This window comes from Myodes glareolus, chromosome 18 (assembly GCF_982192425.1).
Source record: "Myodes glareolus chromosome 18, mMyoGla1.1, whole genome shotgun sequence".
Classification (NCBI taxonomy): Eukaryota; Metazoa; Chordata; class Mammalia; order Rodentia; family Cricetidae; genus Myodes; species Myodes glareolus.
In genome coordinates this window covers 55324588-55350978 of record NC_142043.1, presented here as the reverse complement: position 1 = coordinate 55350978, position 26391 = coordinate 55324588, and the positions used below count along the sequence as shown (strand labels likewise).

The following is a 26391-nucleotide window of genomic DNA, read 5'->3' as shown; positions in this document are numbered from 1 at the left end:
TCTCCTCCTTGTTTGTCTGTGAGTGACAGCTGCAGAGCAGAGCTCAGACCTGTGCTAGCCACAGAAATGCTGCAAATTCTGATTCCCAAGGACCAGTCCAGACCAGACCTGCTTCCTGCCATCAGGCAGCCGAACCCAGGAAATCTACCAAGCAACACTCCAACTCCCTGACTCATCCCAGCACACTCACGGCCAGGGAGTACTGAGAGTACCCAAGGGGGTCTAGAAAGCCTGTTGCTTTGCTTTTCTTTTCTTTTCTTTTCTTTTCTTTTCTTTTCTTTTCTTTCCTTTCCTTTTCTTTTCTTTCTTAATTCCTTCCTTCCTTCCTTCCTTCCTTCCTTCCTTCCTTCCTTCCCTCCTTCCTTCCTTCCTTCCTTCCTTTTTGTTTTTGTTGAGACAGGGTTTCTCTGTAGCTTTGGAACCTGTCCTAAAACTAGCTTTTGTAGACCAGGCTGGCCTCGAACTTACAGAGATCTGCCTGCCTCTGCCTCCTGAGCACTGGGATTAAAGGTGTGCGATACCACTGCCGGGCTTTAAATTGATTTTTTAAACTAAAGTCAGAGAGATTATTTGTAGCCATCCTTGAAACCTAAGTGTTAGATGCAGGGCCTGTTAGGAAAACATGCTGCCTTGGGCTAAAACATTGCTGGGGTGTCTAGGACAGCTCAAACAAACAGCCACTAGCAAAGAAACCAGACTATTTCTTTAGATCCAACAAAACCTTTCCCGTTTTGTCATGCACTCTACAAAATGTATTGAGAGAGGAATTTCTTTAGCATTCATTCACTATTGTATAAGTAAAATTCCTTTTTGTAGATTGGTTTACTTTTTTCCTCCTTTCCCAATCATAACTAACTGATTTCCTAGAGCTGAGCAGAAAAACGAAAAACAATTTTTTTTTTCTTAAAAAGCACATTGCAGGCCAGCACAGCACAGCACAAATGCCGAAGTAAATAAAAATGGGACCATGGGTCAGGGACAGGCAGAGAAACACCACAAAAGCGCCACATCTTCTTACCTGATCTTGGGACTATTTTAAAGTATTTTTAGAAAAAAAAAAAGTAAAACCAGGAGAAACGGAATGTAAAAGAAAAAAAATCAGACAGGGAAAAAAAGAAAAAACAAATGTTATGGTTGAATGAATCATACATTGAATGTCCCTTTAAATGTTACACTCAGAATAACTGACTTGATAATACTCTAATGATATGCTGTACAAACATTAAAATATTAATTCTTTAAAAATAAAGCTATAAAAATGTGCCTTAAGAAATATTTGCCTCTGAGCATAACATGATTCACCAATATGAAAAAGATGACTTACATATAACAGCAACAGATAACGGCAGAGTCAAAATCAGAGACAAGAAATCCTTAAAATTATCTTAAGACCAAAAAAAATAACAACAGGTGATATCTCACTGGAAGCGAGTGGTTAGAATTTTCTACAAAGGATATATTCATAAAAATGTGAGGGGGGGCGAAAGCAGTGCACTGTAGGAGTATACATGGTACCCAGCTCTACACAAAAGAGAAAAGTCAAGACCCTTGAAGGACCCAGACATTTTAGTTTCAATTTCTCAGACTATGTGATTGAAATAATGCATATTTTAAAAGTCTCTCTCTCTCTCTCTCTCTCTCTCTCTCTCTCTCTCTCTCTCTCTCTCTCTCTCTCTCTGTTGCTGACACCTGCTCCTATCAGGTTTGCATGCCTTTTAGGACCTGTTTATAAAGAAAAAAAGATCTACTAAGTTATCCAAGCTTCTATTTTTAAAAGGCAAACTAGAAGAAAAGGCAATGCAGCGTCTAAACTGTTCTCACCAACCGCACTGGGAACAAACCCCAAGGTTTACTCTGTGGGTAGTGCCATTTACTATTAGACAATGAAACTTTTTACAGCAGATTCCTAAACTATAGGAAAATGTCCTTGGGGCTCTCGCTTAGAAAGTTTAATTATTAGCTTTAAAATAACTTGACAGTCAGCAAACATTGCAGCTGAGCCACACCAGGGGGAAAGAATTCCCAGCCTTTTGGACAAGGTCCTTTTTCCTTCACACAGTGAGTGACTCGGGAGTCAAGGCTTCCCCGCTTCAGCTGTAAGGGCTGAATTAGCCCCATTGCTGTCTGGGACTCTTGATAAGTCATTGTTACACTCCGAACAGGCCCTTGACCAACACAGTAACGGCAAAACCTCAACTGTCTATGCATGCAGGCAGTTTAAAAGGTTTTCTTTTCCTAAGTTTTTTCATGTCGATCAACTGTGAATTAATTTTTCACTAGCAAAGTATACCACATAATCCATATACAATTTTCTTACATATCCGTAACTAGAAATCTCTTCCACTATGGAGTGAACTACTTTGGAAATGTGCCACCTTGACTGGCTTTCCCATCTGCCAGGGAGCTCAGCTGGTAGCATGCTGGAAGCCGACTGCAGAGTGCGAGGGGGAAGGATCGATGTGTTCTGTCACATGAGACTACACACAGCCAACGACAAGGAAATAGCAGAGCACAGATGTTTGCACTGAGCACGTTCCACAAAATTCACATGGCATCCAAAGAGCATGTTCTGGAGTCATGAGGAAGATGGGAATGGTGCTGGCTCATGATAGATCTGTGGTTGTTGCAAGTAAACTTCAGGGGGGTGGGAGGGGTAATCAAGTACCTGGCAGACCGGGCTCCGAGACTGAAGCCCACATAACCCTCCGCTGGCAGGGAGTCATCGCCCAGTTCCTTAAGGTCTTGTGGCCCAAGATACTTGTCAGTGTCCCCTGTGATGGCATCTTCACCTGCAGATGGAGAGCAAGGCACGGTCAGAAGCCCTCCCTCTTGACTCTGAAGCAATTACGGAGACTGCTGCCGCTCACAATCTCACCACCTTCCCTGACGCCCCTGTAGTTTTGTTTGTTTGCTTGTTTGTTTTAATGCCGTCCAGAAAGAAACAGTGGAGAAAGAGGTTAGTTCACCATTGTAGGGGCCAACTGAAGTAGCGAACCCAGCTAGGGTTAATGATCAATGGTAAGCGTGACCCCTGACCCCTCCCAGCCGCACCCCTACCCCCTAGGTTCAGTTAATTACAGAGAAGGAGCTTATCTATCAGGGGAGCTTTCCTCGTACCACCCATGATGAGAGCGACTTGTTTGAATGAACGCAGCTTACAAAATAAGGCCTGTGTCCCTAACACTGTCCTTAAAAACGAGAGAAGGAAATGGCTTTATTTAGTTCCAGTTACGCGTTTGCTTATATGTTTCGGCGTACACGTGCCACAGTGCACCTGTGGACTTCAGGGGACAACCTGTGGGAGCCAGCTCTTTCCTTCCACTATGTGGATGCTGGCGATCAAACTCAGCTAGGCTTGGCAAGTGCTTTTTAACCAGCTGAGTTTGCTCACCTGCCTGGGAAAAGAGATATTTTTGTTGTTGTTGAAACCAGTTTCCTCTCTAGGATTTCGGTTTGGGGCATATCGTCTCTAAGTTCTGTAAGTTCATGGTAGGAGCAGTTAACTGCTTGCCTGGGAGACCTCGGAGCACATTAGTTTTGAGTTCTTCCTAAACCTATCAGATTCACGAACCCTCGAAGCCTACTTGCAAAGCAACCCTGCTTTCTACAGAGGTGAGGTGCCCGCTCCCGCAGTCGGAAAGGGGGACCATAGGAACTGCGCCCTGACTAGCCCCACAAAGAGTTAATGCGTGCAAACCGCTCTTATGAGCTCTGAGTTCTGTGTGCCTAGTGAGCTCACACGGAAAACCACATTCCAAGAGCAACAGGGCAGGTTTTTCGATCCTCTTTTGCCCTCTGGGATGTTTCCCATCCCTCTCAAAGTTCCCTCTACAAGGGCAAACCCTGTCTCTTCTTAAAATTACTTTGATTCCCTTCTGAGATACAAGCTGGCTGGCGCAAAGAGATCCCAAATGTGTATACGCTAAGTTTTCCCAGAGGTAAGCGATTGGACGGCCGGGCTCCTCCATTCAACACAGTTACAATCTCCATTCATTTCAACCACAGGAGCTTAACTTCTAAGCAGCCAATCCGATCTTGAAACACACTGGCGACTACTGGGTATTTTTTCCCCAAATATGAAGACTAAAAGATTGCCTTTCTGCTGCTATGCAAGGCCACACTCCTGAAAGTGAGAATTCACAGGGGGATATTTGCAACATCTCTCCGTCAGAAACAAAACCAGCACACCGCCAAGCAGGAATGAACGAAAGAGCTTCCTTACTGTGTGGCAAAGCCATTTCCACCACGCTGGGTTGAGGAGTACTTCCTGGAGGCTTCCAGGAATTCCTTAAGCAGAGGTTTAGAGAAAGCCGTTCACACCAGCCCCAATCCACACCAGTCTGAACAAACCCTTCCCCGGGCAGATCTGTCTTCACCGGGGCCGCGGAGCTTCCCTCAGCTTCTCCGTCTGCTCGCAGGCAATTGGGCAACTGTACATCTTTCCTCACGTTTTAGACTCCGAAGGTTTTTTCAAAAAAAAAAAATCTCAGACAGAAACATTCAAAAAATTTCATGTGGCAACACTTAATAGCGACGAACATCCCTCTGATCACTCCGCAGACATCCTTTCAAAGTGCCTCCTGATTGGATTAAGACCGCTCTGGCAAGCCTCTTGCAGGACCCAATAGTGACATAAACACAAGCCCAGGAGTTATTTGTATGTAAATATGAGGACTGCCTGGGTGTAGACTTTCAGTAACTTGATACCAGTGCCGCCCGAGCGACCGGGACCCTCACAAGAGGTTGAGGGAGCCCAGAACACTGGGTGTAATTGGGAGCCTGGGAGCCCGGGAGACCGGCTCTCCTCAAATATGAATGAAGAAACAGCCAAGCCAGGTAGAGGAAAAACAAACACTGGAAGAAAACAAAGAATGGGCCGGAGCAGGAGTGGCTGGGAGCTGCAGGCAAACTTTCAACTTTGTTCTCAGCTGGGAACACGGGAGCCTCTGTTATTTATGGTCCCTGTCAGGTGGACGGGAGGGCAGGAAAGAAGGGAGGGCCTGCCCTCTGGGTGGAGGTTGGGAAACTGCGGGGCCAGAGAAGCAGCTGTGGCACCAGAGTTCCCAGGGACGCCACAGATCAAACACACAGACACAGAGCAACAGGGGAGAACCCAGAGAGAGAACGGGAAAGCAGAGGAGCGGTGGGGCAAAGAGGCAGTCTGGGGAAGCAACTACCACTGTACGGAAGTCAGGGCAGGTTTCTTACAATTCTTGAAAACGTATAAAGGATCTCGGTTTACTGGTTCTCACTCCTGGCTGGGGGTGGGGGTGTGGGGGTGGGGGTAAGGGGAAGGAGATCACAGGAGAGTGGGGTGATGGGGTGATGATAGTGGCTAGAGAAGTCTAAGCAACCAGGAAGAGAAGACTGGTCCCAGGTGGTGACCCTGCCACCCGAAGCCTCTGAAGACAGCTCTCCTCTGAAATGCGGGACCTCTCTCCTAGGGGAAGCATCCTGTTTATGTGGGCAGTGGGGAGAAGAGAGCTAGATCCCTGCAGGTTCCTCTGGAGTGTGCCTGAGAGGCCATTTCAATTGCACCCCCTAACATACACATGAGACTAGCTGGGTGGTTAGTATAGGACATTAGCAAAGGTCTTTGAAACCTAAGTCAGCTGTGCCAAGCTTATCTGTCTACTTATGCAAATTTTTCTTTGTATTTACTTTTTGAGCAGTTTTTATGCGTATACAATGCAATATAATAATACCTACCCACCCATGTCTCTATTCCAATACCTCCCTGACCCTCTCACAACACTGTGTCCTCCCTTTCATTTTAAACCCACAGAGTCCAATCAACGCTGCCCATAACTACAAGGGTGTACAACCTTCCAGTAGGGCAAGAGCAACCTACCTGTGACCACCCCCGCCCCAGAGAAAGCACCCCTCCCTCCACCAGCTGCTTCTGTTCCCATAGTTCCTCAGTTAGGGGTGGAGCCTCATGAGCCCTCCCCTATCCACCTATGCTGGTACCTAAATACAGAGAGCCTTGAATCTGTAGGGGTGGGGGGAGTGAGGAACAACGCTCACTCAGGATCATGAATGAGTGAAGGAATATGATTTATTAATGTTAAGATGATCTGTTGTAATCTTGCTCAGTCTGGCTGCAGTCAACAGGATACATACCTACAGAAGCAAGAGAGAAGCCGTTTACAGGGTCAACACACTGAAAACGGGAGGGGAGGCTTCAAGGACAGAAATGTCTGAATGCTAGCCTGGTGTTTTGTTTGTTTGTTTTTTCATATCTAAAAACCACAAGCTGGCCAGTTTAGCAAAGCCTTCGACTCAAGCTTGCTTCCCACAAGGCCTGGGATATGGATCACACTCCCCCCCATCCCCCCCCCCCTGCACAAACGCAGCACACAGTACCCTTCTGCATGGCCCTGCCCACCTGTCAGGGAATTACTTCAATCTCTGCAGATCCCTAAACTCTGAGATTTTGAATCTTTCCAGGGAATCTGTTCTTTCCCCACATGACTAATTTCTCCCTCTTTTTCTACTTACATCTGAGAAGGACGTTCCTCCCCAGGGTGTCCTGGGCCTATGCCTAGCCTCTCACATGGCCTTGTGGGGTCTCTTGGATGGATTGCCTATTTGAGGGGCCCTGTAGATAGTTTTGGAACTGATGACTGATACTGAGAGGAGAGACTGGTTGTATTTTTATTTTTTCAAGTCTGCATGCTACAGTGTTTTGACCCTTTCCTGGGATTAAGCTTGATGAAGGGCAAGCACAGTCTATAGGTCCTTAGATTTGTTTTTTCCAGGATGGGTTACTATTAAAACACAAAAAATCCCAGGGTAGGGTGAGGGTGGAAGCTGTGGATACTGATCAAAGAAGAATCAAAACGTCATGACCTTCTGGGCAGTGGTGGCACACACCTTTAATCCCAGCACTCAGGAGACAGAGGCCAGCCTGGTCTACAGAGCTAGCTCCAGAACAGCCAGGGCTACACAGAGAAACCCTATCTAGAAAAACAAAAGCAAGCAAACAAACAAAAATGATGGCCTGCATGCCAGCAAATATGTCCTCACAACTTAGCACAATGCAAGCATTCCTTACAAAATGCAGAACTCACAAATCGAAGTAAAGTTATTTTCTTCTAATGTGGTCTGCAGAGGAGGTGTCCTGGGTGCAGATCCGAGCACTAGCATTTATGACCAGAAAGCAGTTACCATGCCATTCAATGGTTCTGAGTCACGGCTTGAATCTTCACAAATGACATCTCTACCCAGGACTTTGTTACAATGTCCTGGAAAGTGAATTAAAAGCTTGGACCAAAGGGAGCGCTGAACCTGCTAGGACTTTGAATCTTTGAGGTTCTTCCCCTGGGCCCAGACATCTGTGCCCACAAATGTACAGAGTCATCATTTAAATTGCTACTGTCTACACTGGTCAAGGCAAAAATCAGCGGGCTCAGCACATGGGAATCACACGGAATAAGCGATTAAACGGTAAAAACAAAATGGATCCTCCCACCTTCCCATGCAAAACACTCTGTAATTATCATCTAGCACTAAGCACTGTTATACTGAGGTTAGGATGAGAAGGACTATGTTAAACTGTGTGACCGATTCTAATCCCCTTTTGATAAAACAAAATTGCCTAGCAGCTGCTGCTTAGCAACAGGTTCAAGTGTTTCTAAGCTAGCAGAGGTGATAGTCTTAGTTTAATATTTAAATATCGTCGTCAATATTTATGTTATAAAAACTAAGGATCTTGACACTGGAGTACTGTTGTAAATACATATAAAACACCAAGGGCCCTAAATTTTCACTTCCTAAGAAGTACAAAGTGCATGGGTCACATTTGACAGATAGCTTGATAGCGGAGGATAGGAGGATTGATAAATGGGTAGTCGTGATATAAATAGTCTTGACTATGCTTTGGCAAGGAGGCCGTTCGTCTCTCCAGTTGCCCTCCCAACCCAGCCTCCAATGAAGTCTACTGTCCCCTGCCTAAGCCCACGTCCAGGGCCCTTACTTGAATCTGATTGGTCAGAGTTTTGAAAAGCAAGGTCCAGGGAAAGTGATTGTCCAGGATCTCCAGGTTTTAGATTAAAAACAAACAAACAAACAAACAAACACTTGCAGGTTCTCAGTGAGCCTCTTGGAAACGATTGTGTGTTCCTAGCCAGTCTTATATAAGAAATGGGATTAACACTAAGCCAATATTGTATAAAGAAGCTTGAGGTTCATGTGAAGTGAGGTAGAGGTTGTGGGGAGGGAGAAAAGGAGAGGAGAGGGGCAGAGAAAGGAAGAGAGAAAAAGAGAGAGGCAGAGGAGGAGTGTGTGTGTGGTGGGGGATAAAGATAAGGAAGGGGGAGAGAGAGAGAGAGAGAGAGAGAGAAAGAGAGAGAGAGAGAGAGAGAGAGAGAGAGAGAGAGAGAGAGGGAGAGAGAGGCGGGAGAGAGAAAGGGCAGGAGGAAGCGATTGCCATCTCGATAGCCTAGCTGAAGAACCAGACTTTGACTGACCCAGCCTTGCACACCTGGTCATGTGACTCCTGCTTCAGGGCTGCTTTCTGATGCCATCTCCTGAAAGCTGGCAAGCCCACAGGACGATTGAGATCATTTAAGACACTGCGTGGAAAGATAGGCGATTTACTCTGTAATAGCTGACCGAAATGGAAACAAGAAACAAAGTCCAGAGGTCACATGCTGTTTGCCCAATGTGTCCCTGGCCAGCTCTTTAGCTCTGTATCTCAGCAGTGTTCACAGGATGAGAACAGACAAAGATCTCAAGCAAGCGATGTGACCAATTCCATTAGGTGGGCTTCGGTCACGTACTACTAGCTTTATGCCTTTCTCAACTTTGATATTCGGGCACCGTTGTTCTTACTATTAATCCATTTCTGTCAGTAGTCTACCAGAACCCAGGGAAGGTTTTCAAGACAACCCAAACCTCAAAAGAACCATAATCCCTCAAGGAACCACACCAGTAATAAAAATACCACTGGGGCATTTCACTGGATTCCCAGCTAGCCCCGCTGCACCGCCCCCCCCCCCCCCCACATTGTGTCTGACCGGAGAGGAGAATCCTCACGCTACAGAGGGCCACACGTAGAGTTGTAAGACTCGTCTACCTGGAAAACCAGATAGACCAGCTTCGGAAACAAGGCGAGAAAGGAATCAAATGTGTTAAATGATATCTGGGGCTGTGGCAGGACAAACAGCCACATCTTTATCTCCCTGGGGCTCCAGTCAGTGGTCCACGCTCAGCCTAACCTCCTTCCTGTCTTCATGGTGCCTCCCGTGACCCTTTCTACATTGTGGAAAGAAACAGTTTTGGACCTGATGTGGGAATGAATTTTCTAGACCTAGGCTTGGTCTCTCCTTTTTTCCCCCTCCCCTCCTCTCCTCTGTTTTCTTTCCTCTTCTTCCCGTCTTCTCTTTTCGTTTTCCTTTCTCCTTCCTCTTCTCCCAGCCCTCTTCTCCTTTCTTCCCCAGCCTCTCTCTCTCTGTTACTTTCTTGTAATCTTTTCCGCCTTGAGCTCACCACCACAGAACCCATTTGTTGCTTTTCTAGGGACTCAGGGTTCTTTTTCTATCTGCTCAGAACCCTAAGTCCTGGAGAAACTCCCTCAAAATAGCTCAACCAAACGATAGTAAGATATTTTGCTCAGAAGGGCTTACTTCTTGTCTTGGGAAATGCAGACTGTGCCCTCCCCCCCACACACACACATACAAGAGGATGCGCTTTGTAACATTAAAAGGTGAAATAGCACAAAACCCCTCGGAGTAAATAATAGCCCCAAGGCTCCAAATGACGTGAGATTGAAAGCAGCCAGAGGAGAAATCAAGAGAGGTGGAATTTACACAGCCCAGTGATTAGCCAGGAGTTAACTGCTCTACAACAGACACTTACTTCCCGTCAACCTTAGACAGCTTCAGTTGACTGAAAGGCTTTAAAATACCTTTCCTGAGCACAGACAGGAGAGACAATGAGAACTAAGGAAGAGTGAACCTTCCCACCATCATCAGTCTTCACCTCAGGACAGGAGCCTACGATTGGATCACAAGAATCAACACTTCTATTTATTGAGCATCTGCTGTGCTCTGGGCTCTGTGTTTGGTGCGTTGTGTTTTATCTCATTTAATTCTCTCTGCCTCCTATCTCTACTTCAGGAGCAGTTTGCAACAATGGAGTAAGAGATCCAAGACCACTGAGGATTTGAGAAAGATGGGCTTTCAAAGGCTGGAGACCGGGCTGTGGAGCCCTGGTGCTGATGCCGCCAGGGTGCTGTGGAAACTCAAAGTCCACCGCGTAAGTACTGCTGACGGTGGTGATGAGCAAAGCTCTCTGAAGGCAGAGGGTGTCTGCTGGGTTCCCTCTCTGGTTCCCAGCTTCCCAGCACAGCGTGGATGCTCAATAAATGTCTGGAATGATTGGCAGATCAGTTATAACCTCAGAAGAAGGGACTACAGCACCAGAGTCAAGAGGCGGGTGGGAGACTTACTTTTCACCAAAAACGTCTGTACATTGGGAATTTTGAACCATGAGCATTTATCACCTATTCAAAAAGAATGAATAAAGTCAACAAAATGAAACAGGACACAGGGAATGCAGGTCAGTCGTATAGGCCGCATGTTGCATCCACCACAAACACATACAGGACATGCCCAAGCCAGCCAGGCAGGCTTCAGGGTAGACCGTCATGTGTACCAGTGGACATCCAACAAACGTGAAGAAGAAGCTCCTCCCCCACCACTTGCTTCTGTAAGAAATGGGACACACAGAGAAAGAACACAGGAAGACAGAGACTCAAATCCACACATCACTTTGAAAGCTGTGCCTTCAACACATAGCATGCATGGGGGGAGGGATTTGAAAGTCTGCACCGGCAACAAACCCCCAGGTGACTCTGGTACGGCAGGCCCAGAACTCAGTTTGTGAACCCTTACGCTTAAGGAATTTTACCATTTGCCTTTTTTTTCCCTGTAAATTTTACCATTTACAGCCATTTGCCCAGCCTGTGGCTATGCCCAATTAGGTCTCTTTCCTAGGTGGGAATTCTAGAATCTCAGACGCACTAACTTGGGAAACAGCTTTCCCTTAGCAGAGCGTTTCTTACTGCTTAGGCCCCAAGTTTCCGCATAGGCAGTAGCAGGCTCTCCTAGCAGGCTGCGATGGTACTGGTCTGTGAACCACACGGAATATCCAGGTGGCAGAGCCAACTATTGTCTCCAGGAGTCAGTCTCCAGGGAAGAGGACCAAGACGCGGATCACGGTACAAATACCACACTGCAGCTGTTTACAGCTGCCCCCTGCCCCCATAGCCTGACCACACTTTATATCATGTGTACTTCATGTAACACCCCACCCGTTCTTAATAAAAGACTTGTTTTTATTTGTGTGTGTATGCCACTCTATGTGCGTGTCACATGTGTAAGGATATCTTCAGAATCTAAAGGCGGGCGCTGCATCCCTCGGAGTGGGGGAACCAGGTGAGTGTGAACCATATGCTGTGAGTGGCGGGAACTGAGTTCAGATCCTGTGGTGGTTTGAAAGAAAATGGCCCCCAAAGGGAGTGGTACTATTGGGAGGTGTGGCTTTGTTGGAGTAGGTGTGGCCTTGTTGGAGGCAGTCCGCCACTGGGGAGGTGGGCTTTGAGGTCTCATGTTTGTTCAGGCCACGCCCAGTGTTTTAGACCACTTCCTGTTGCCTGGGGGTCATGATGTAAACACTCTCAGCTCCTCCTCTGGCACCATGTCTCCCTGCACGCAGCCTTGCTTTCCACCATGACAATAATGGTCTAAACCTTTGAACTGTAAGCCACCACAAACAAACGTTTTCCTTTCTAAGAGTTGCCATAGTCATGGCGTCTCTTCACAGCAACACAGACCCTAATTAACACAGGTCCTCTGGAAGAGCAGAAAGTATTCTTTTTTTAAAAAAAAAATATTTATTTATTATGTACACAATATTCTATCTGTGTGTCTGCCCGCAGGCCAGAAGAAGGCACCAGACCTCATTACAGATGGTTGTGAGCCACCATGTGGTTGCTGGGAATTGAACTCAGGACCTTTGGAAGAGCAGGCAATGCTCTTAACCACTGAGCCATCTCTCTAGCCCCATCCCTTTTCCCTTTATAGATGACATATAAATATATCGGCAGACTTCCTAAAACTCTCAGGTCAAATCAGGGGCAGAGTCTATGCTGGGACATAGTTACCCAAGCCGTAACAGGACACCACAGTGGCAGAAAGCGAACAAAGGAACGGCAGACTACCCATAGATGCTCAAAGGAAGCACCACATTTCACTGAGCACCTTCCCAGGGTTAAACAGAGGGTGTGTGAGTGAAGATGGCCATAAGGCTGGGGAGTTGGCTATTCCTGGCTAGAGAACCCAACACAGTAGGGTAAGGTAGGTATGGGAATGTCCTGAGGACCTCAGGCTGCAAGCTTGAAGGAAGCCATAGGCAACTGGACAGGAAAACACCAGTTGCAGCATAGTTTAGGGTTCCTGGAATTAGGTTTTAGAGTAAATATTACCAGCAAGCAGCATCCCTCCGTGGTGGGTGCAAACACAGTTACTCTGTTGAGATACTTCTTTTTTTTTTTTTTCCAAACTGAAAACTCCCAGTTGCACAGCCATCCTCACCTGTCCTGCTCTTCCCGACCAATTCTAACCTTAGGGCAGAAGCCGGATGGATACTACTGAGGCTATTCGACAGGAGGAGGAGCTACGCTGCGCTGGGAAGGCGGGCCTGTTCTACCACTCAACTCTGTCTTCATGGCAAGGATAGGAGACATCAGTAAGCTCTTAGGAGGAAGATCTGTCAGCCAGTGAGAGGGCTCAGTGGGTCGTGGCACTTGCCACCAAGCCTGACAACCTGAGTTCTGCCTCACAGACCCACACATCAGGAAGAGGGAACTGACTTCTGCAAGTTGTCCTCTGATATCCACACTTGTGCATGCGCGTGCACACGTGCGTAAACACACACACATACACACACAGTTTTTTTTTTTTAAAAAACATGTAACAAGAAATAAAATCTGCTATTTGTTTTTCGTTGAGGATTTAAATAAAGGGCATAAAATACAGATTATTTTTAACCTACTTTTTATCAAATCAACCGTGACTAACACATTTATGATCTCATCTAACTTTAAGAGGACACATTTCAGCCCGTGGGTTCAGGATGCCGTTCAGTTGGCGGAGAGCTTCCTCTGTATTCAAGAAGCCCCGAGGTCCACACCCCACCTCCCTGCACCTAGTAAACTGGGTGTCATGGCGCAAGGCTGTAATTACAGAACTCAGGAGGTGAAGGCCGAAGGATCAGAAGTTCCATGTCATCCTTAACTACATAGGGAGTTCAGAACTGACTTGGGTATGGAGGGACTGGAGAGATGGGCCCAGTAGTTAAGAGCACTGGCTGCTTTCCCAGAGGGCCTGGGTTTGATTCCCATCATCCACTTGGCAGGTGACAACCATCTGTAACTCATGTTCCACGGGATCCAATGCCCCATTCTGGTCTCCTTGGGTACCAGGCATACATGTGCACAGACATACATGCAGGAAAAACACCCATAGACATAAAACAAAAATAAATCTACCCTTTTAAAAAAATGGGCTGGGTTAGATAAGATCTTGTCTCCATATTTAAATAAATGAGTAACTAATTGATTGTCTAGACTATAGATGCTCATGTGATGCTTCCCTTTATCCTCTGTTTCTTTCATCCTTAATAATCGAGAAAGTAAGAGTAGGAAGGGAGCCTGGTGTGATAGCGCCCACCTTTAACCTCAGCACTCAAAGGCATAGGTAGGCAGATCTCTGTGAGTCCAGCATCAGCCTGGTCTACAAGTTCCAGATCAACCAAATAGACATAGTAAGATCTTGTTGCAAAACAAAATACACACAAACAAATCCAACACACAGACACAGACACACACACACAGACACAGACACACACACACAGAGCACAGGAAGGGATGATAGGACCCGGATGCATCCAATTCTATTGCAGCTCTGTGACAGCGAATGAGAAGTTACTTAGACTCCAGATCCATCTTTCCTTTTGTTCTTCAGTTTGAAGCTAGAACCCATGTCCACACAAGCGAGGTTATTGTATTCGGAGATTAGAGAGAGGACAGGAGGTGAAGAGAGGTGGGTGGAGTCTGTACTTCCTGTTTTATGTGGTGTCTGTGTTCCGGGTCCTTCTGGAAGGCAATGCCATCAAGCACACTATTTGAGGGCCCTGTGACAAAGGTCAGAGGCACAGCTAGAAGGTGGGGGGCCTGAGTGTCTCTGTCTCTCTCTGTTTCTCCACCTGTCCCCTCTCCTACAGATGAGCAAATGGTGGGGACTCTCCTTGCACCTATGACCTCTATCATTGGCCACTGAAAGCATAAACTAAGCAATGGAATACGGTATCTTTTCACTGTCTGTCTTAAAACAGGGGACAATTACCCGGCGGAATGAGTAGTGGGCTTAACAGGTGATTTAAGAAGCCCGAAGAACTGTGCCAGCATCAGGGATGCATGGACCCTGGGAGGGAAACCATCCACTGCACTTTCCTTCTCCCTAGACCTTGCCTTCAGATTCCGGCTTTGCAGGAGGCCAAAGAGGAAGAATGGGGTCTAGCTGGCCAAGTTCACACCCCTCTGAAACAATAAATTGACATTACCTCATGGAACAAATGATTCTGTTCAGGTGACCAATTTTCTTTTTTAAAGCGCACAAAATCAACTCTATTCTTTGCTCGTAAGATTTCCCTTCCTTGTGGCTGGGATGTGCTTCTTTTTAAAAGCCCACACAGCAGTTCACTGCTCCCTATGCCAGGCTATGGAGTGTCTAAAGTCAGCACACATGACTCAGCGCTGGAAGCTGTCCAGGTGCAGCCGTGAGAATGTCCCCGGGATCTTGCTGGGGTTAATAAACAAACCCATCCCCAAAGGGAAGAAAGGATTCAGAGTCTCTCCTACAGAGAGGTCGAAAGAGAAAGTTGAGGCAGATGCTGTTATTTTCTCAGGGCTTCAATGCTGAACCTCGATGTAGTAATTTCCCTTGGTTACCTCCGTTAGGACTAGATGGCACACTGACTTGGGGGCATAAATGCCTAAGCTGAAGATGGAGTACAGACAGAAGAGAGTGTAAGGTCACTCCCCCATTCCCACTACGTCAAACCTATGCCACTCGTAAAGATGACCGGACAGTGAATTAGCTGCCAGCTACAAACTCACTCGGCTAAGTCAGGACTGGAAGGCTGGCTGCTGGTTGCTAAGCTTCATGTAGCGGCATCATGCCAACTAGTTCGGCTCGTGCGTGAGTATATTCTCAAGAGTACAAATGCCTGTATGTGTAAAGATGTGCATGTATGTAACCCAGGCGACAGGCGTCCATATCATTCCACAGAGGCTGTCCACTTTTTTTTTCCTTTTTGGATGAAGGTCTTTCATTGGCCCAAAACTTACTGATTTGGCTAGATCCACTGGCCAGCAAGCCCGAAGGATCTACCTTGTCCCTGACTATACAGTGTGATTTCCAGAATAACACCTTCATGTCCAGTTTCTGGGGTTTTTTTTTTGTTTTTGTTTTCGTTTTAAAATATGACTTGTGGGTATCCAACGCAGGTCCTCTCTAAGTGGTCCTGTCCTGTTTGTGTATTCTTTCTTAGCCATTCCTTCTGCAGCAAACCTACTCCAGCCCTCTTTCCTCTCAGTTCTTCATTATCTAGATGCATAAGGACCGTGCGAAAAGCATTGGAACTCTTCACCTAGGAAGGGAGTTCCAGGCATACCGCCCACAAAGTACCCACTGTGTGACTAATTGTGATCTCTTCTTGTCCCTAAACTGTCACCACTAAACCAGGTGGAAAGCACGCATCTGTGGGTTTGTTTCTAGCATATTTCCCGAAGGTGCGTACATAGAAGGCCACACCATGTAGGACCTCTTCTCATTCTAACCTAAGCCCAGCCCAGGGAAATCGGAGTGTTCTCTCTATTAGCGGCATCACTGTCTGGTGTCTCTCACTTGCTCTCAGACACTCACCCCTTTGCCCTTCCCTCCTGGCCCATTCATTCACGCTGTTCCTTGTGTTCACTGTCCAAGGTCTCTGCAGTAAAGATGCTAACAGCGGGAGAGGCTAAGAGTGGGCGGCGTGGACCCTGCTATTGCACACGTCGTTAGGTCAGGATGCTCGGGTGGACAGGCAGCAACAGAAGAAAAATGGAAGCGGGAAAGAGTCTCCAAAGTTACAGTTTAACTGGGTCAACAATGAACTGTCTGGCGTGTGCACACACATGCAGCTTCGGGCTGTCTATTAGCCAGTGCATGGGTGGTTCGAGCACCACATTCTAACTCATCTGACAGGGAGAAACACACTGTGTGGCTCTCCCCTGCTACACGACAGCTCCGTACTCCATTCTCTGTCTTGCTCCTCAACATTGTGGGTGTGGCAGTCACTGTGGAGAGAGCTTCCCATTATGTGGGCTCATCTGATTTGTGTTTCCAGAGAAAGTTTCTCTAAAGACTTCTACTGGAACCCACTCCTTCTCGATTCTTCCCTCCATCGCTGACCACATCCTAACATCCTCATCTTCTAAGGCAGTATGTGTAGAAGTTTCGAGAATTGACTTTCCTTCTATGCCCTGTCCTGAGGACATCATCTAGGCCAGTATCTGTCATAACCACCCAGCTGCCACTTCTGTCTGCCAGACTCAGCACAGTTGTAAGTAATTCGGGAACTCGGAATATCTGTGTCCTCTCTTCCCCTCCTACCTCCCTTACAACCTCTGCTTGTCCAAATTTTATCCATTCTTTGACATGTTTTTCAAGGTCCTTCAGAGGTTGTTAGTAATTTCTTGAATTTCCTTACCAACCCCATGATCTCCTCTTGTATGATGCCTCACTGAGCAAGGAGTCTCAGTTTGAGAGACCTCAATTCAAATGCCTGCTTTCTGAATGGTGCAAAGCTGCCGAAATACCATACACCATCTGAGTGGGATGCTTAGGATAAATTAGAAGTCATAACACTTTCCGTGCAGGCTCTAATTGTGACTAAATATAACTTGGGGGAATAATAGTAATAAGAATTATACCCTGAAGGTACTTTGAGAGAATTAAACATGACAAAGTAAATAACTGATACTCAAAGAGATTTTACAACGTGCAGATTTGAGCTTAAACCTCGCACTGAAAACCTAAATGATCCATGTACTCAGGGGTTCCCAGTTATATGACCACACCAAATCCACATTATAGGTTGAGTATGAAGGCTTTGCATGCGCTTTTAGTCAAAATATTCCTTGCTTGGAACCTGGGCAGGGGCTGTGACAAGGCTATGTGAAGTGAAGGCAGGAGATGCTCCTAATCCCAAACATGGGCAGCTGTGATGGGGACTTCAGATGGCAACGGTGGCCGGCATAGGTCTACTCCTGTAGAGCAGGCTGTCCAGTTGGAACGAGATAAACAAAATGAATCACACGTTAGAAAATTACAGGCTGTGGATGAAATCTAGCCTCCTGCCTATTTCTATAAATACTTTCAGCCACGCCTGGGTGTGCGGGCTAAGTTTCTGGCTGCTTGTGTGAGGGAGGTCAATAGGATGGGGCCCAGACAGCTGATCTCTGAAAATCTTTATCACCGATCATTTACAGAATGACTCTACTGTGCCCCAGAAACAAATGACTAATAACAAGCTGGCTATAAGAACCATGGAGGGTTCAAAAAAAACAATGCAATGGAGGGCAAGTAGGGAGAGGCCTCTCTAGACCATGGTTAGAGACTGCAATGAATGAATCTAAGCACAAGGGAATGCTGGGATGTCTGTGTTACCTATTTGCAGCTGCATTATCTTTTGGGCTATGTTTGTATTATGAGGAAGCAGCGGCTACTTTTACTGTGAGGTACAACACTCTACAGGTGGGTTCGTAAGACACAAAAGTACACACCAGCCCACCGCCATACAATAAAACCACCCAGGGCAAGAAACAGATCATTAACTTCTCCACTCTGGCAACCACGCCCACCCCTGCCCCTCACCATATCTCAGTCCATTTTCCCTTGTCATGGAGACCATTTTCTTTAAAATAGCCTCTTCCCTCACTGTTTTCTTTTTCTGTTGTTGTTTTGGCTTTTATTTTGAGACAGGGCTTTGCTCTGTAGCCCAGGCTGGCCAGGAACTCAGGGTCCCTCCTGCCTCTGTCTTCTGAGTGCTAGAATTACAGGTATATAAATGTCTGTTGCCACGTTCAGCATTTTCTTGCCTTTTCATTATTATTATTATTATTATCATCATCATCATCATCTCACTATGTAATTCTGCAATACTAGCATATTGTCACCTATTAATTTTGTTTTTGTCTTGTTTTGTTTGTGGCTTCTGTTGCCCTTGTATAACCTACAACTCCACAGTTGTAGCCATAGATCTATACTCTACCACGGCATATGCCTATGGAGACACCTTTACAGAAAACTCCTTTGCAATAGCTTCAAGCTGGAAAGAATCCACATTGCCATCAACGGAAGGGCAGAGAACTTAATTATGGAGATTCTAAGTACTTTGTGGAGGATTACAAAAGCATGATGGTGACCAAATTACAACGATCCGACAACAGGAACGAAGGCAAAGCTCACTATAAGCACAGGAGCATGGAGGGGTGGGGAGTGGAATAAATAATACACCTATTGGAGGGATGGGGGTGTGTGGAATAAGAAAGGCACCTGTAGAGCTGTAAGGACTTCTCTAGAAGCTGGGCAGACAGCTGAGTCTAAGCGGTAAGAACGCAAATTGATGGCTGCATAAGAGACCCTTGCTGGATCCCACCAGAGAGAGGCCACTGGGACCGTGGTCATAGAAGGGAGATGACAGACGTGACAGGCACCCTGGATACAGAAGTAGGGTGAGTGTGAGTTCCTGGTGGATTGGATAGGTTGAGGAAAGGGAGACAACATGCAACTCACAAGCTATTTAGTAGGTGGAGAAAGGCACAAGAGATGTTGTTCTGGGGGGGTGGGGTACCCTTAGGGTGCGATGGATTGATTATCTCTGAGCGTCTAAGTGGGAATGTACAGAGTTGGAAGAGCAGATAGTCTAAGTACAAATCATCCAACAAGTCTAGTTCTAAGATGGGATTCTGGGACTCTAGAAATGGCTCAAGAGGTTAAGGGGACTGGCTGCTCTTGCACCGGACCCAGTTTTGGGTCATAGCACCCACAGTAAAAAAAAAAAAGCCTACAATCTTCTGTACCTCCAGCTCCAGGGGACCAAAGCTTTCTTCTGGCTACCACAGACCAGACACATGCGCTCTCTCTCTCTCTCTCTCTCTCTCTCTCTCTCTCTCTCTCTCTCTCACACACACACACACACACACACACACACACACACACACACACGCGCGCGCATGCACTAAAGCTAAATAGGTCTTTAAATGACTGGAGAACAGCTGGCTGCAAGTGTGCATGGCTCTGCTCCTCTGACTTCTGCAGTCCTGGGGACAGCTGCTCAGGCTCCCAGTGACTTGACCTGGTGGAGAGGTACCTGAACTGCCAGCTAAATTCAAGCCTCTCACCTTTAAGTTGCCTTTTCCAGGGCATTTTAACCACAGTCACAGAAATGAAGCCAAGACAGGGTCTTCCCTTCTAGCATTTTAAAGTTACCATTCTGAGCTCATCTCCGGAAGACGCAAGCAGCTAATGTATTGTCCGTTTGAAAGGTAAGCAGCAAACCCCAGGAAAAAGTCCGAGTGACCTCACCCACGAGGTATCGTCAAACACTTCCACTCTGGGTAGGAACAGTTCCTTCTGGTCCTATCAACACGGGCATCATAAGCACCGCCCACTTGCTTCCCTGCAGCTAGCAAATCTTCATGACTTCCTCCCAGGCTCAGATAGCCATCCACTTGTTCCATTTCTTCATTACGACTTCCAGGAAGATGGGCAAGCGTGACCATTCCTGGGATATTTGTGAGAGCCAGTTTCATACTTCTCAGACCTGTCCTTCGAACTCCACTTGGTTTTGGATTATGCCAGGTCAAATTATATTTGTTCTCTCCTGACCAAGACTACTTGGGTTGGTTTATAGAACGTCCTTGCTCCAAGGGCCAGAGATAGATGGCTCAGTGGGTAAAGGTGCTTGTTGCTGAGCCCAAGGACCTGAGTTCAGTACCTGCTATACACCCGGAAGGAAAGAGCTGACTTCCAAAAGTTGTCCTCTCTCTCTCTCATACACACACACACACACACACACACACACACACACACACACACACCTATTTAAAGTTTTAAAGATTCCTTGCTTGAGTTCTTAAAAGTCTATCCAAAACTATGTCTCTACTTCCTGTTCTTGACCATGACCTTGGCCTGACCGGTCCTTGTACTGAGACAGTCTCAAGGAGGGCTGTTTCTATTGTCCTGAGATTTTTTTTTTAAAGTTATTGCTTTGTGGTATCATAACCTTTTCCACAGGTGCGTGTGGACGGTGTGTATGTGTGTGTCTGTGTGTGAATGTATGTGTCTGTGTAGACCAGACTGGCCTCAAACTTGAATTCACAAAGATTCACCTGCCTCTGCCTCCTAAGTACTGGAATTAGCTTTATTGTATCTAAATCTCATTCCTTGTTGGTAACTAATTATACCACATAAGAACTTAATTTTTAATTTTTTTCTTTCAATATTTATTGTCTGCATTCAATTCCAGCAGAGACTTCACAGCTTACTCAAAAAAAAATTTTTTTTTCAAGACAGGGTTTCTCTGTGTAACCTTGACTGTTCTGGAACTCTCTCTCGACCTGCCTCTGCCTGCTGAGTGCTGGAATTAAAGGCATGCACCTCCACCACCCAGTTAGCTCACTCAAAATGTAAGCGACTTCAGGTTAGATAATCCTCCCTCACAAGACTGCGGCCCTCCTGACCTAGATCAGTTCCTCTGCACACTGCTGTCTGGTTTCTGTTTTCCATGGCTTGTCCATTTCCCATCGTGTGATATCTATTGTTCTTTAAAGGCCATTAGACTCCAGCCCACTAGGATTCTGCAAGCTAAAATAACATGTGCACTTTGTTTCCCAATTTATAAAAATACACGCATTATAGGAATTTACAATTGAAGTCCAAGCTGAGCCAGAATTACTATGGGGCTCCACCCCACCCCCATCACCCCCATGACTAGTGCACCCCTCTGAATATTTTTCCTCACCCCACATCACTCCCTCTGACCTTTCCAACCCCACTCCACTCTACCCCCTCTGACTGCTCACCTCCACACCCCCACTGCTCCACTCACCCCCACACCACCCCCTCTGACCTCTCCAACCCCACCCCCTCCACCCCCTCTGACTGCTCACACCCCCACACCCCCACTGCTCCACTCACCCCCACCCCCTCTGACCTCTCCAACCCCACCCCCTCCACCCCCTCTGACTGCTCCATCTCTCCACCCCATCAACCGCTCCACTCCACCCCCACCCCACCCCTTCTGACCTCTCCAACCCCACCCCCTCCACCCCCTCTGACTGCTCACACCCCCACACCCCCACTGCTCCACTCACCCCCACCCCCTCTGACCTCTCCAACCCCACCCCCTCCACCCCCTCTGACTGCTCCATCTCCCCACCCCATCAACCGCTCCACTCCACCCCCACCCCACCCCCTCTGACCTCTCCAACCCCACCCAAACCAGAAAACACCTTGGACCTTGATCTTGACGTCAACTTTTTCCCTTCCTCCTATCCTGCCCCCATCTTCCTCTCTCCTCCTCTTTCTTCCTCTCTTCCATCTCCTTTTGCCTTTTCCCCCTTGTTCCTTTTTTCTCTTCCTCTGGTCTCTTTCTCTCCTCATAGCCTTCTTTGTCAGTTACAGGCCCATTTGTAAAACGTAAGAATTTGGGTAGCAATAGAATAAAGACAGTGGCTTGTGCACACGAAGGGTCTACGTATGCAGTGGATATGGGGAGGGTTGTCGGCGGCAGGAGACCGTCCCTTTCCCCTCTGCAGAGCTCGCCCTGGGGCTCCTTGTTCTAGAAAAGGCTGCTCTGGCTCCTGTTTAGGTCTGGTTCTGTTCATGCTTCGGTCCTTGTTCTCTGGATCTCTGCTCCATTGTCCTCCTGGGACAGTAAGTGACAGCAGTGTCTAGACTGCCTGCCTTCTCTTCTCTTCTCTTCTCTTCTCTTCTCTTCTCTTCTCTTCTCTTCTCTTCTCTTCTCCTCTCCTCTCCTCTCCTCTCCTCTCCTCTCCTCTCCTCTCCTCTCCTCTCCTCTCCTCTCCTCTCCTCTCCCCTCCCCTCCCCTCCCCTCCCCTCCCCTCTCCCCTCCCCTCCCTTCCCCTCTCTTCTTTCTTCCTTCCTTCCTTCCTTCCTTCCTTCCTTCCTTCCTTCCTTCCTTCCTTTCTTTCTTTCTTTCTCTCCCTCTCTTTCTGTATTAACTGAGGATTAAACAAACATGTCTTACCTATAACTAATTTCTCAAAGGAGACCAAAAGAAAAAAAGGGAGAAGCAAAGCAGAAGAATGGTGAAGAAAGGAAGGAGAGACTTCCTGGCAGGAACCCCTCAATAGCTACTCTTTCCTAATTTAGAGTGTGTACTATCTCCCATGCTACACACTATCCCTCTTCTTCCTTGAGATAAGCTGTGTTGCTTATAGACGGTGCTGAGAACTCTTAGCAGCCCAGACTGGGCTGTCATGGTCATTTCCTTCCTCCCCTCTGCCATCTTCCCTCCCTCCCCTCTTTTCTTCTTTCTTCACGTAGACAAGGTGCCATGGAGTCTAGGCCTGCCCGAGCTCACTCTGCCGCTTTATCTCTGGGTGCTCCTACCTCCACATCCTGATACCACAGCACACGTATGCCTGGCTCTCGCTAATTCTAGTACACTGATTCATTCAAACTCCTTTGGGTTCACAGAAATGAGCACTTGCCGCAGCCACAGACAGAACTCACCCAAACTTGCAGGCCCGAATCTAACTTTAGAGGCAATTAAAGGACTGGAGAGACTCTCAGGCAAGTGAGTTAGAAGTCAACATTATCATTCAAGTTGGAGGAGCTATTTTAAAATGAAAATTTCACAGCAATTGGTTTTAGGATAATTTTTAGTCAGACAGAAATGCTACTTCGCATAACAGAGAAGAATACACACTTGATTGGGAAAATGGTGATCGGCAGAGCTCAAGTTAGGGAAACTTGGGGATGTTGCCAACAGTAATATTTATTTATCATTTACTTTCGGTTTTTCAAGGCAGGGTTTCTCTGTGTAGCCCTGGCGGTCCTAGAACTCAGCTCTGCCGAGCAGCCTGGCCTTGAACTCAGAGATCCACCTGCCTCTGCCTCCTGAGCGCTCGGATTAAAGGCGTGCGCCACCATGCCTGACTCAACATGTCCTCAGCGTCTTTCATGGAGAAAGCCATCACTGGCATTGCTATGTGGTTCGGCCCTGATCAGACTACAGCTCCAGCCATGTGCTCCATGTTAGACACCTGCATTCGTGGCAGGCATGTAAGACTGGAGACAGACGCAGGAGAAAGATCCTTCTGAGTGGGGGAGCAGCGAGAGGGAGGGACTGAGAGAAGCCTGAGCGACAATGAAGATGAGAGAGTAGGAGAACACTTTTAAGTCCCTGAAGGAGCCAAGCGATGATTCAGGAACTGACGGTACCTGCTACCTAACCTGATGCGGAGTTTGATCCCTCGGGTCCTCCAAGGTGAAAGGACAGAGCCGACGGACAAACGGTCCTCTGAACTCTGCACATCCTCCATGTCACGTGTGCAGTCACATTCCACCTCCCTACACAATCAAAGATTATAATTTTTAAAATGTTTCAAGTCTTTGAAGGACTGGGACACGGGAGAGTAGATTTTCCCACATCACAGCCCAGTGGGACCCGAATCCTCGTCATCCTGGCCCAAACAGATCAGGATCAGAGTCACCAGCTAGAAGTAAGAAGGAAGTCATGAGAGGTGGAGGAATTTTAAAGAAGATTATTCAAACTGGCATCAGCAATTTGGGACTTTGGGGCAAAGAATGTTCTAGCAAAAGAGATTCCAGCTACAGGGGTATTCAAGTAGACTGATCTCCGGGACCCCTCCCCCCATTCCTGGTATCTAAGTCTATGACATTATAAAATCTAAAATCAAATGACTCCAATAACCCATTAACACACCCAAAGAGGAAAAAAAAACAACAAAGAACTCACCAAAAGGCACAAATGATAATTATAAGCCACTCTGAATTTTAAGTTTGCAAATATAAAGGAAATGATTGTCATTTCTACTTCATTAAGTGAATTAAATTCAAGTTTAAAGATTCCATTTTCTCTTGTTTTGGAACTATCTGATAACTAATCCACATAAACAGAACTATTACAGTCCATTCAAACTTGGCCTCTCATCAGGGTGGTTAACCTTGGCTACTTTGCTAAAAGAGCAGGAACATTGCTGACAATGACTATCATATTGTATCTCCTGCCAATTTAGTTCGGAAAGCATACTTTGAATCCTGTTTGTTTGTGTGCACACAAGGAAGCACATCTCTTTAAAGAAACAGCACATGGTATGTGAGAAATTGCCCTGAAATGTGACAAGAGAATGTGCCGTGACAGTAAATGATAGGGGGTCACAAGATATCTCAGGAAGATGTGACCCAAGTCCAGTGGGAGACAAAAGAGACAGACACACAACCAGTGGAAACGTCTATTTAAAAAAGTATTAAGACCAATAATCATAGAGAACCAAGAGTCTTGGCACAACTTCAGGGCTGCGGTTCCTGGGAGTGTGCCCTCTGGTCACCAGCTTCCCCGTGTGTCTGTCTAAGCTGCTGTGGGCTGTCACAGAGTTACAGCCACTTTGCATCCAGGAGATTTTGTGCTCCCAGTGATTTTGAATTAAAATTCTGCTAAGATGGACACAAGAGAGGAAGGGTACTATGTGTAAGGGGGTGGTGTTGGGGGGCAATAGGGAAGAAAGACATTTCGGTGATAAACTGATTGAAGGGAAGAAAAAAGTCAGGGCAATGGTCGCGCGTGCCTTTAGTCCCAGCACTAGGGAGGCAGAGGCAGGTTGATCTCTTTGAGTCCAAGGCCAGCCTAGTCTACATAGGAAGTTCCAGGACAGTCAAATATAATATTTACTGTATATTATATATTTATATAATTATATATTTATATAATAAATATGATTTTATATTTATATAATATAAATTATATTTCAGTAAAAATTTCATTATTCCAGTGAAGCTCCAAAATTTGTCATCCTTACAGTATTTATTCACTTATATGCTGGTATTTTTCCAACAGACCTTTCAAACATGTCATATGCACATATTTGCATATATGCACACATATATATATACATACACATACACACTCATATATATGTAAGTGAATGACATGGTCAAGAGTATCAATCTTTTAAGTAAAGCAGAAAACGAGAAGCTTTATTGAGCACATGGAATAAAGCCTTACTATATACCAAGCTCCCTATAAAGCCACTCCTGAAAGTCAACTGTTTAAAAGTGGTTTTATTCAGGTAGAGTTTCCAAGTTTAGCCCAAGTCCAAAGCTGATTTAACTGGAGATCTCAGTGGCCACTGCAGACCAGGCATTCGGCCTGTGACCTGTGAGGACGCCTTTTCCACTAAAGAAAAAAGCAAAACCCAACAACTATCAACAGTTAAGTTGCCCCCGTTTTAGATTCCAGACACAAGCAATAAAACGACCCGTTTTCTGCTTGACAGAAAGGACAGCAGGAGGGTAAGCCTGATAAGGAATGACATTCTTTTCTACTTGAAGGTGGGAAATGGGCTTGCGAAATCGAGTCTGAAAGAGTAGGATGAAGGCGAGCCTTTAAACAGCCCCGAAGTTAATTCTCAAAACTCCACAAGACGTTAGTAACTTGAGGGAGTGTTACTGTTGAGAGCTAAGGAACGAAAGCTGAAGTTGGGAGTTAAGTCTCGTCACAGGATAGAGGGGTAAATACCTTCTTCAACATCTGAGATATATTCCCCATCACTGAGCTTTTCGGGGGCGTTGGCTTTACGAACTGCATGATTGAAGCGACAACAGAAGCGTGTGAAAATCCTCGTTCCCCAACTCCGAAACACAACATGTAAACATTCCCCGAAACACATCGGTCAAGGCCCTTCTTCTGGAGACCACAGATACCCAATCACTCATCACCATCACGAGCATGCCCCCCACCAAGGACATTGTCATACCTTCATCGTCTGACATATCGAGAACTTCATTCATCGTTTCTGGAACATTCATTTTGTGTTTCTCAGTGATGGTCTAGGAACAATAACAACAACAAAAAGCAGCGGCTTCAGTACGAATGGACTTAGCAATTCCAAGCAGACTACTCGTGTCTTTCTGAATTGATTTCTATCCTGTGGGGCTTCAGGGTAGAGAACCTAGCAGGCTTTATACACAGTATGCTCTCTCCCTTGAGCAGCAAGGGGGTCCTCAGAAA

At 46.4% G+C, this 26391-nt stretch overlaps 1 protein-coding gene across 11 annotated transcripts in view; it reads right to left on the bottom strand.

Annotated features, from left to right (window-relative positions):
• The window catches only part of Ank3 (ankyrin 3), a 310338-nt gene that overhangs the window by 88596 nt on the left and 195351 nt on the right, over positions 1-26391 (bottom strand). For 3 of the 11 annotated variants that reach the window (XM_087898212.1, XM_087898210.1, XM_087898205.1), the window contains exons 22-25: positions 26138-26210; positions 25900-25962; positions 10454-10507; positions 2666-2789 (exon numbers count right to left, since the gene is read on the bottom strand). In XM_087898212.1, coding sequence (XP_087754338.1) covers positions 2666-2789; positions 10454-10507; positions 25900-25962; positions 26138-26210 — 314 coding nt within the window. Of the gene's footprint in view, positions 1-2665; positions 2790-4222; positions 4934-10453; positions 10508-25899; positions 25963-26137; positions 26211-26391 lie in introns of those variants that run through there. The other 8 variants (XM_087898204.1, XM_087898206.1, XM_087898211.1 and 5 more) reach the window with 6 other exon arrangements.